General features: G+C 38.6%; 1 protein-coding gene across 1 annotated transcript; it reads left to right on the top strand.

The window, feature by feature from the left end:
* Positions 1-8,504: 8,504 nt before the first annotated feature.
* LOC132357049 (protein FAM47E-like) lies at positions 8,505-9,782 on the top strand. Its single transcript, XM_059910367.1, has one exon. It carries the CDS (start codon positions 8,505-8,507, stop codon positions 9,780-9,782), a length of 1,278 nt encoding a protein of 425 aa, XP_059766350.1.
* The last annotated feature ends 2,634 nt before the right edge of the window (positions 9,783-12,416 follow it).

Below are 12,416 nucleotides of genomic sequence, written 5' to 3' on the forward strand. Positions count from 1 at the left end.
TGTCCACTGACCCATGCCATTCTTGGTGTTGACTAGGAAAAAAAACTCCAGCCAGTCCTTAATACATAGAGTTAATATGTTCTGAGAGGGAGGGGGCAGTCAATGTAACCTTTTTCCCTAACAAAGTGCTGTTCCAGTAACCCATTTGAACATTGAAAACTCTTGGAGGCAAGATGGTAACGACAATTAAACTGCAGATAAATGAGTGCCTCATTCAATTACTGTTTGGATCGGAAAAAAAAAGAAAGAAAGAAACAATAAGGTGACTGTTTAAAAGGAGAGCAAACAACTCTTTCCTTAGAGCACTAATCTTGGGTGACAATGGGGCAAAAGGCTTATACTTTGGGAGGCAGCTGCACCCCTGCCTGGAAACCAGGAACTCTTTAACACAGAGGAGTAAATTATTTTCTAAATGCATTGATCCAATTCCTAAAAAGTCTGCTTACCTCCAAGGTAGAAGAACTTCATTTTGTTCTGAATGAAAGGATAAAGCTCTTTGTTTCTGGTTAGAGATCATTAAGATGATACTTTTATATTCTCCTCACACCGAGATTTTTCAGATATTTATGAAAAAATCTTCCTTTAAATTATCTTGGTCCATTAAAAATTGTGAATCACTATATTGTACAACTATAACATATGTAATATTGTACAGCAACTATACTTCAATTAAAAAAAAAACCCAAATGAAAAGAAGAAATTATCTTGGTCCACAAAGCCAGATAATCTGCTTCAACCACTTCCTTTTACACATGAGAAAAGGACCCCAAAGGTTAAGGAAACAGTTCTAGATTATCTATTATTTTTTCAATGTATATGCTTAAAAGGGAGCACAAAAAGCATTTCTTATCAGTATACACAAGCTGTTTTTTGAAATCTTTTGGATCGTGAGCTTGTTTGGAGTGCTACAAGCTCTGATAGCTAAGTAAGGAGGGCCTACGTAGGACAGTGCCCAGATACCAAATCTTGAACTGAATTCTGAGCTGATCCACTGATAGCCACCCAAAAATACTGCGATAAATCCACACTCACATCTCCTCTGATAGCCTCGTTTTTTTCCTCCTCCATTTTTTATATTTTGGCATTGCACGTGCTTCCTCCTGTTAGATTCTGTGGCATACGTGAGCCGTATGGATTCACAGGTGCAGGTCAACATATTAGTAAAATGATAAAAACAAAAAAAAAAACCCCAGAAAAGCCTATTAGCTTCTCAAGCCTCCTTAGCATGAAACTCATGTATTAGCTTTTGCTCATGTCAACTTATTACTCCCACAAGAGTTGGTTGATATGGATATGTATTTATTGGACATATGTTTAGGGTGCTATAGGAGAAAAAAAGAGAGTCAATTCTAGGCACTGGCTTTTTTTTTTTTTTTCACGTGATGCTGGCACCAGATGGAGTGTAGTAGGAGCATGGAGAGTGCCAAGTTCCTGTCCTTGACCCTGGTGGAGCAGCACCATAGTTTTAAAAGGTGGGGTTACAGGGTGGGCCCTCAAAGGGATGCTCTCATATTAGCCCTGTCCAGCTTGGCTCAGCCTCTCCAGCCTGGCAAGGGTAACTACACTTATATCAGACAAAATAGACTTTGAGTCTAAAACTGTCTTTGGAGACAAAGAAGGTCACTGCATAATGATAAAAGGGTCAATTCAACAGGGTGATATAACATTTATAAATATAGACACACCTAAATACATAAAGCAGATATTGATAGATCTTCATGTTGTATGTCTTAAACATACAAAATTTTTATTTGTCAATCATACATCAATTAAGTTGGAAAAAATATTGACAGATCTAAAGGCAGAAACTGACAGCAGTACAATAATAGTAGGAGACTTCAATAGTAGGAGACTTCTACTTATGATAGTACATAGACCATCCAGACAGAAAATCCAGAAGGAAACAGCTGATTTGAGAACACTATAGACCAAACTGACATAACAGACATATACAGTAGTTAGCATCCAAGAGTAGAAGACTACACATTCTTCTCGAGTGTATACAGAACCTTCTCCAGGATAGAACACGTTAGGTCGCAAAACAAATCTTAACAAATTTAAGACCCCAAATAGCCAAAGCAATCCTGAGAAATACGAATCACACTTCCTGATTTCAAAATATATTGCAAGGCTACAGTAATCAAAACAGCATGATACTGGCATGAAAAACAGACATAGAGACCAAAGGAACAGAACAGAGAGCCCAGAAATAAATCCATACATCTATGGTCAATTGATCTTTGACAAGGCTGCTAAGAACACCCAACGGGGAAAAGATACTCTCTTCAATAAATGGTGCTGGGAAAACTGGATATCAACATGCAGAAGAAGGAAATTATCTCACCCCATATTAAAAAAAACAACTCAAGATGGATTAAGATTTAAACATTAAACCTGAAACTGTAAAACTACTAGAAGAAAACATGGGGAAAAAGCTTCTTGACGTTGATCTGGGCAATTATTTTGTGGATAGGTCAGCAAAAGCACAGGCAACAAAAGCAAAAGCACTCAAGTGAAATTGTATCAAAAGCAAAAGCTTCTGCAAAGCAAAGGGAACAATCAACAGAGTGAAAAGGCGATCTGCAGAATGGGGGGAAATACTTTCAAACCGTATATCTCATAAGGCTTAATACCCAATATTTATCAGTAAGTCATACAACTCAATAGCCAAAACAAAAAGCTCTCAATTAAAAAATGGGCAAAAGACCTAAATTTCTACAAAGAAGAGATACAAATGGCCAAAAGGTAGGAAAGGGTGCTTGACCTCACTAATCATCAGGGAAATGCAAATCAAAACCACAATGAGATATCATCTCACACCTTTCAGAATAGCTATTATCAAAAAGACAAAAGATAACGTGTTGTTGAGGATGTAGAGAAATGGAACCCTTGTGCATTGTTGGTGGGAATGTAAATTGGGATAGCCATTCTTTTTTTTTTTTAACATCTTTATTGGAGTATAATTGCTTTACAATGGTGTATTAGTTTCTGCTTTATAACAAAGTGAATCAGCTATACATATACATATATCCCCATATCTCTTCCCTCTTGCATCTCCCTCCCTCCCACCCTCCCTATCCCACCCCTCTAGGTGGTCACAAAGCACCGAGCTGATCTCCCTGTGCTATGCGGCTGCTTCCCACCAGCTATCTATTTTACATTTGGTAGTATATATAAGTCCATGCCACTCTCTCACTTCGTCCCAGCTTACCCTTCCCCCTCCCCGTGTCCTCAGGTCCATTCTCTACATCTGCGTCTTTATTCCTGTCCTGACCCTAGGTTCTACAGAACCTTTTCTGTTTTTTTTAGATCCCATATATATGTGTTAGCATACGGTATTTTTTTTTCTCTTTCTGACTTACTTCACTCTGTAGGACAGACACCAGGTCCATCCACCTCACTACAAATAACTCAATTTCGTTTCCTTTTATGGCTCAGTAATATTCCATTGTATACATGGGCCACATCTTCTTTATCCACTCATCTGTCGATGGACACTTAGGTTGCTTCCATGTCCTGGCTATTGTAAATAGAGCTGCAATGAACACTGTGGTACGTGACTCTTTTGGAATTATGGTTTTCTCAGGGTATATGCCCAGTAGTGGGATTGCTGGGTCGTATGGTAGTTCTATTTTTAGTTTTTTAAGGAACCTCCATACTGTTCTCCACAGTGGCTGTATCAATTTACATTCCCACCAACAGTGCAAGAGGGTTCCCTTTGCTCCACACCCTCTCCAGCATTTATTGTTTGTAGATTTTTTGATGATGGCCACTCTGACCGTTGTGAGGTGATACCTCATTGTAGTTTTGATTTGCATTTCTCTAATGATTAGTGATGTTGAGCATTCTTTCATGTGTTTGTTGGCAATCTGTATATCTTCCTTGGAGAAATGTCTATTTAGGACATCTGCCCATTTTTGGACTGGGTTGTTTGTTTATTTGATATGGAGCTGCATGAGCTGCTTGTCAATTTTGGAGATTAATCCTTTGTCAGTTGCTTCATTTGCAAATATTTGCTCCCATTATGAGGGTTGTCTTCTCGTCTTGTCTATGGTTTCTTTTGCTATGCAAAAGCTTTTAAGTTTCATTAGGTCCCATTTGTTTATTTTTGTTTTTATTTCCATTTCTCTAGGAGGTGGATCAAAAAGGATCTTGCTGTGATTTATGTCATAGAGTGTTCTGCCTATGTTTTCCTCTAAGAGCTTTATAGTGCCTGGCATTACATTTAGGCTTTTAATCCATTATGAGTTTATTTTTGTGTATGGTGTTAGGAAGTGTTCTAATTTCATTCTTTTACATGTAGCTGTCCAGTTTTCCCAGCACCACTTATTGAAGACGCTGTCTTTTCTCCACTGTATATGCTTGCCTCCTTTATCGAAGATGAGGTGGACCATAGGTGCGTGGGTTTATCTCTGGGCTTTCTATCCTGTTCCATTGATCTATATTTCTGTTTTTGTGCCAGTACCATACTGTCTTGATGACTGTAGCTTTGTAGAATAGTCTGAAGTCAGGGAGTGTGATTCCTCCAGCTCCATTTTTCTTTCTCAAGATTGCTTTGGCTATTTGGGGTCTTTTGTGTTTCCCTACAAATTGTGAAATTTTTTGTTTTAGTTCTGTGAAAAATGCCATTGGTAGTTCGATAGGGATTGCATTGAATCTGTAGATTGCTTTGGATAGTAGAGTCATTTTCACAATGTTGATTCTTACAATCCAAGAACATGGGATAGCCATTCTTTAAAACAGTATGGAGATTCCTCAAAATATTAAAAATAGAACTACCTTATGATCCAGCAATCTCATTTTGGGGTATACATCCAAAGGAAATGAAATCAGGATATTGAGATATACTCACTCCAACGTTCACTGCAGCATTATTCACAATAGCCAAGATATGGAAACAAATTAAATATCTGTTCAGAGATGAACAGATAAAGAAAATATGAGGTACACACACACACACACACACACACACACACAAATATTATTCAGCCTTGAAAGAGAAGAAAATCCTGCCTTTAGCAACATGGATGAATCTGGAGGGCATCATGCTAAGTGAAATAATCCAGATGCAGAAAAACTAATACTGCATGATTTCATTTATATGTTGACTCTAAGAGAGTCAAACTCCTAGAAGCAGAGAATAGTAGTAGTAGAGTTGGTTGTCAGAGGCTGGGGGGAGGGGGAGATGGGAAGGTTGTTGGTCAAGGGGGACAGATTTTCAGTCATTTAAGATGAATAAATTCTGGAGATCTAATGTACACCACAGTGAATATAGTTAACAATACTGTATATTTGAAATTTTCTGAGAGGGTAGATCTTAAGTGTTTTCAATACCCACAACAGAAGATGGTAACTATCTGAGGTGATGAATATGTTAATTAGTTTGATTGTGGTGAATGTTTCACTATGTATATGTTTATCAGATTATCAAGTTGTATACCTTAAAAATATGAAATTTTAAATTATCAATTATACCTCACTAAAGAGGGGGAAAAAGATTAATACATTTCAAAAGACTGAATAGAAAAAAACTCCGTACATGAAGGTTCATAGCATTATTCATAACAACAGAAAAGTGGAAAACCCCAAATGTTCATCAACAGACCAATGGATAAGTTAAATATGGTATATCTACATAATTGATTAGTATTTGGCAATAAAAAGAAATGAAGTACATATACATGCTTCACCATGGATGAAACTTGAAAACAGTATGCTAAATGAAAGAAGCCAGTCAAAAATGACCACATAGTCTATGATTCTATTCATATAAAATGTCCAGAATAGGTCAATCCAAAGAGACAGAAAGTAGACTAGTGGCTGTCAAGGGCTGAGGCGGCTGGGGGATGGACGAGGTGACTGCTAATGGGTATGGCGCTCCTTTGAGGTTCATGACAATGTGTCAAAACTGATTGTTTTGATGGCTGCACAATCCTGTTAATACACTAAAATCCATTAAATTGTACACTTTAAATGAGAGAATTGTTAATATGTAAATTATATCTCAATAAAGCTGTTATTTAAAAAGGAAGAATCTACATCAGTGTGGAGCAGAGGAGATGAGCTAGAAAGAACAGAGTCCATAAGAAGAATACGGTCGTCTGTCCACCAGTAACTGAAGGAGACTGGTTCCAGGACCCACGCAGATACCAAAATCCATGGATGCTCAAGTCCTTTATATAAAATGGCGTAGTACAGTCGGCCCTCCATATCTTTGGGTTCTGCATCCATGGACTCAACCAACTGCAGATGGAAAATATTTGGAAAAAGAAAATTCCAAAAAATCCCCAAAGGCAAAACATGAATTTGCGGCACGCTGGCAAGTATTTACACGGCATTTACTTTGCAAGAGGTATTATAAGCAATCTAGAGATGATTTAAAGTATACAGGAATGTACATAAGTTATATGTAAATACTGCACCATTTTATAGAAGGGACTTGAACATCTGTGGATTTTGGTATCCAAGGGGAGTCCTGGAACTAACCCCAGGTGGATACCAAGGTACCATTGTGAAATGTTTCTCCTTCATGAAATCAAGAATGATAGTTTATCCTTTGACATTTTTCCCTATACCAAATATTATTGCATTATTATAGGAAATGATTTGTGCCTCTCCTGATAGTTTAAAGCTGAGTTTCAACGATGTAATTCTTTAACTCCTAAAACTCATAAAACTTTTGGTTTGTCATTATTCTAGTATGCTTCCAATTATAAGTTATAGTGGCTGAGTTGTTTCTTTTATTAAAGTTGTACGTACTTTACACAACACATCATCTTGGTGGTGGTTTCTTTTGCAAGTCTGGAAATAATATAAATGTTCACTGTCATGCTCTTTCCATTGAATTATTTAAGTAATAAAATAAGAGCTTTCTTGATAGTTCAGCAAGAACAAACTTTATATCTTTCCATAGTAGAAATTAAAGGCAAAAAGAGATGAAATAGAAGTTCAGAGAGGCTGAACACAAAAAAGATGTGAAAGACCTATACACTGACAACTACAAAATATTGCTCAGATAAATGAAAGCATACATACACAAATGAAGAGATGTACCTTTGTCATGGGTCAGGAAACTCAATATTGTTAAGCTGTCAATTATCTCAAAATTTATTTGTAGATTCCATAAAATCCTAATCAAAATCCCCACAGGTTTTTTTTTTAAGACATTGACAAATTGATTCTAAAATTCCTATAGAAATTCAAAAGACCTACAAGAGTCAAGACAACTTTGTAAAAGAATAAAGAAGTTGGAGGACGAATACAGCCTAATTTTAAACTTACTGTAAAATATAATCAACACAGAGCAGAACTGGTGTAAAGACAGAAGATTCAATGAAACAGAAACGTGTGTCTAGAAATGGACCCACAAAAATAGGGACAACTTACACTCCCAAAGCTACAAAAGTAATTCAGTGGAGAAAAGCTCCTCTTTTCAAAAAAAATTCTGGAACTATTGGATATCCACAGGCAAAAAATAGAACTAAAAAGAATAACTTTGATCCATATCATTCATCATCTAAAAAGTTAAATTGAAATAGATGACAGATCTCAATGTAAAACCTAAGATTATACAAATTTTAGCAGAGTGAAAAAAAGTCTTCATGACCTATGGATAGGCAGTTTTCTTATATACAACACAAAAAGACAATCCATAAAAGAACAAACTGATATACTGGACTTCATCAAATGTAAAAACTGCCCTTTGAAAGACGGTGTTAAGACGATGGAAAGACAAAGCACAGATGGAGAAAAAGATTTACAGATCATAGTGCATCCAGAATACACAAAGAATCCTCAGAACAAGAGATGTCAAGCAGAACAATTTTAAAAAGTGCAAAAGTTTGAACAGATTCTTCAGCAAAGGAGAGATATGAATGGCAAATAGGCACATGAACAGATGTTCAACACCAGTAGTCCTCAGGGAAATGCAAATTAAAACCACAATGAGATGCCACTACACACCTATTAGAGCAGCCACAATGAAAATGACTACCCTTACCGAGTGTTAGGGAGTATGTAGACAAAGCGCCATTCTCATACACAACTAGAAGGAATATTAATTAGTACAACCACTTTGGAAAAGTTTGGTGGTGGTCTAAAACATAAAACATCACCTGCTCCCACCATGCCACTCATAGCTAAAGTTTACCCAAGAGAAATGAAAGTATGTACATGGACATACAAAAACAGGAACACAAATATTTGTGGCAGCTTTATTTATAATAGCCTCAAACCGTAAACAACCCAAATGTCCATCAAAAGGTGAATGGATAAATAAATGGCACTACGTCCATACAACGGAACAGTAACGACAACAGAAAGGAATGTGCTTTCACCCACCGCCCATCCTGGGAGAAATGCAGGCTTCACAGGGCGCCTGCGTTGACCCGCCTCCGGGAAGAACCTGGCTGCACCTGGCTACACGGTCTCCTAGCAACCGGAGAGGCCCGAACAGCAAACTATTGAAGCGGTGCCCCCCCCCCCCCCCAGGGGCCAGGGGAACCATGGCGGACAAGAAGTGGCTGCTAGGACCGGGGCCACTGGAACCGATGCCCCTGGGCATGACCTGCAAGCCCTGGTACAAAGACAAGTTACCCTCCAAGTGTTTCGCAAAGCACAAGAAGATGCTCCCGAAGCTCCCCACCCCCCTGGACAGCCGGCGGTGGATATTTGTGAAAGAGCGGCTGGACGACTTCCGGAAGGGTTGCCCACCTTGTGAAGATCTGATCACTCGCAGCCCTAAGGAGGGCTTTCTCCCCGTGATTGCTCACAGAGTTCCCCAGCATGCCCCCAAAAAGAGTCAGAAAAAGCTGCCCGCGGAAGCAGACCTGTTTTCCACGCTCTCGCCAGCCCAGCTAGCGCAGAAGGCATTCGTGGAGGACATCGAAGCCCACCTGACCAAGCATCCCTTGGCTCTCTACCCGAATCTGGAGGAAGATCTACCTGCAGACCTCTTATTAAAGGTGCTGGAAGTGCTCGATCCTGACGGGAAGCTGGAGGACACATGGGCTTATTGTCAGGGCCCCAGGAAAAGAACGAAGTCCCCCACAAAGCTTCGTAAAAAACGTCCTGCCAAGGTCTACCTGGAACCTCCAAAGAAGCCTCCTGTGTCACATCCAGCCAGTTTGCATCACGAAGACAAGAAGTCAAGCAGAAAGGATTCACTCACTGATCCTCCTGTTCACAGAGAAGTACCGAAAGCCATTCGTAAATCCTTCAAATGGGTTGCTGCTTTTGGAAACTTGGGCACTGATGAAGCGCTCATCACGAAACCGTGTGAGGCTGGCTGGGAGTGGCCACCTGCCCAGGATGCAGTCTACACGAAGAAAGTAACCCAGGTCCCTTCAAAGGTAAAGGACAGCATCGGGCTAGAGAAAATGGAGAAGATAAAATTATCCAGAGAGGAAGGAAACGGGGAGAGGAAACCCCAGAAACCACAGAATCCTTATAAACCCAGCTCGGTGGAGATGAGGTATGGTGCATCGTACCTGAAGCCCAAGTTGTGGAAAAAGCTAGTAAATGACGAACCTTCAATTGACCCCAACGTCTTACTTGAAGATGGGAGTTTTAGAAAGAAGCTTCCTGAACACGACATTCTTGAAGATCTTTATGGAACAATAATAGCATTTAAAGAGTTCATTCTAAGCAAGGGCTACAGGATACCAGACATCCCTGAGAGGCTGTTCCTCAGGAAGGGATGGAGAGATGATTCTGTTAAGACTCCTATACACAAAGTAATAAAAATCAGCCAAAATGGAGATGATGCACGGGAAGATGTTTAGACAGTTTTCTATTTACTACTTACCTGGCGATTTCTCTCTCTCTCATTTTAATATCAATCAGAATTCATGGTGAGTGTCCATCCCACCATGTACGTACAACTTGGATTCTACATCTGTTAATTTAACACCTAATGCTTATAAATATTTCTCAGTGACCTTCTGCTTGGGTTCATCAATATTATAGAAATTTTATCAATTATGAAATCAATATTCACATATACTCTTCTCACATTTTATAATGTTGTGAATACTGCATTGTTGTATCAATTATTTGTGAAAATAAAACCGTAAATAAAGAAGAATTACTTTTTAAAAGTATGATCTAGTTAGGTCAGCTACAAAACGGGATAAATTTCAAAATAACTGTGCTGAGAAAAAGGAGTCAGAGAGTTCTATTTGTATTAAAATTATAATGAATTCATCATGACAATTACTTTCTTAAGCAAAACTTGAAATCTGCAGCCAAAATAATGTTAGCCCCATTTAATAATGAAATTGTTATCCCCCTTATTAGGATTGCATCAAGCCCCCAAAACAGATTGAAAACTATTTACCAAAATTATAGGTGAAACTTTAGTTATGCTCTTTTGTCATGCTTCCCAATTGAACATACTTAAAATTTTTTACCATATTCATAAAAATTCACCGTGAAAAGAGTGTTTCCATATCATATAACACAGGTGCAGAATAGCAGGGAGCTTCAAGTTCTTGGCAAATCTAGTGTGCAAAATAGGTCTGTGCGAGCAAAACTACACAGCACCATCAAATATCCACACATATCTATTCAAGTAAGATTAATCTTTGCATTTCATGAATAGCGACTTAAAACTCACTCATAAATGCAAAATAAGAAATCAAGCAACTTCTCTACATTTCCAAAATAACAGGTAAGATTGCCTGGGACAGGAAATTTGTAGCTAGAAAGATTTGTAGCACAGATTTGCAGCACACTTCTCTTTCCAGTAATGAAGGAATTTATCCATAAATGGAAGTATGTGTATATACTTCACCCTCGTGAGAAGGGAACACAGCCATCAGGGTGTAGGATTCACCAACATCCTCATTGCAATCAACTACTCCCTTTTCACTCACTTCCCCATTTTCACTGAGGTTACTTAGTGTCTGAATTCCTGACTTGCTCCCTGTGACTACTCTCATCAACGTTCTTGATTTAAATATTCACAAAGACTATCCATTCAAATCCTGGCATTAGCTCCATTCGTCTTGTCCTCATCTCACTACAGACACCAATCCCTACAGTCAGACTCTAGACTTTGTTTTGGGCAATAATTACACCAACTTCAAATCTCAATTTCAATTATTCCACCTTCCGATCCCTGCTTTTTACCTAGTTGATCACCCCTTTTAATATTCCCAAACCTCCGATTCTTCAATCCCAACACGTTTCCAATCCAGTGACCCTTACCACTCTTTCAAGGCACTTAATTGTGCCTTGCTTTCAGTTCCTTACTTTCCCAGCTTAGACTCCACCGTCCACTACTATCCCTTCTTTGAGTCTACTTTTAACTCCTTTGCCTCTCTCTCCCGCTCTTATATTCTTCTGAGAAAACCCCAGTCCTGGTTAAATCTTCATCTCTGCCATTCTTGTACTTGCACCCCAACAGTTAAATATGGCTAGAGAAAAACACATACCACACTGACTGGTTACATATGGCATGAATCTTAAATGAGCCTTCAACGCTAGCTGAAAGTTCTGCCCCATTTCCCTCATCAATATATTCTCCCATTTTCCAATGATCATCGTATTTCTGTCATCAATTGTCCAACACCCTGTTTCCATTTCTCCTTCTCAAAGCATTGCTTTGTACTTCACTGATAAAATAAAAAAAATTTAGAAGAGAACTGTCTTTTCCTCCCATCACCACATCTACCAGGCCAGTGACATCTGTACCCATATTCTCTATCCCCTTGGAGACAAAGGATGAACTCTTTATTCTACTGAGGCAAAGCCTTTCCTTTGTGCATTGGATCCCAACTCTTTGCCCAATTAAATATTTGTCCTGTATTTGCCTCCTTAGTCTCCTATATTATTGTTCTGTCTTTTGGGGGATAATTCCTGTCATTAAAAAGCAAACAAACAAACCAAAACCAAAAAAGGCTCTCATAACTCACATCATCTGAAATAACCAAACAAAACAAAATAAAAATTCTCTTGACGTAATTTTTCTCTCCAGCTACCACTCTATATTTTCTGCTCCACTTTGTAGAAAAATTACCAAAAAGAGTCGTTTAAAAATCATTGTTTCCACGTCTTCATCTCCCAGGGTCTCTTGAATTCATTCCAACCAGAATTTTGTTCTGCTTTGCTAGTGAAACTTTCTTGTCGAGGTCACCAATAAGGTGTCATGGCAAAATCCAGTTAATAGTTTCATCGTATTCAAGAGCATTGGACCTGATAAGTAACTCATTGCTTTTTGCAATCCCCCATTTTTCTGTTCTTCTAACACCACAATTCCTGTTGTTCTGCTCCTTCTCGGTTTGAAACTTGAATTTCAAAGTCTCCTGTTTCTGACCTCAGAGTTGGATTCACCCAGAGCTCAGTCTTGGGACTAACTCCCCAGGTAATTCAATAGAATAGCATGATTTTATCTACTATCTCTATGCATCTATTGA

The sequence above is a fragment of the Balaenoptera ricei genome, chromosome X (assembly GCF_028023285.1).
Source record: "Balaenoptera ricei isolate mBalRic1 chromosome X, mBalRic1.hap2, whole genome shotgun sequence".
In the NCBI taxonomy this organism is placed as follows: Eukaryota; Metazoa; Chordata; class Mammalia; order Artiodactyla; family Balaenopteridae; genus Balaenoptera; species Balaenoptera ricei.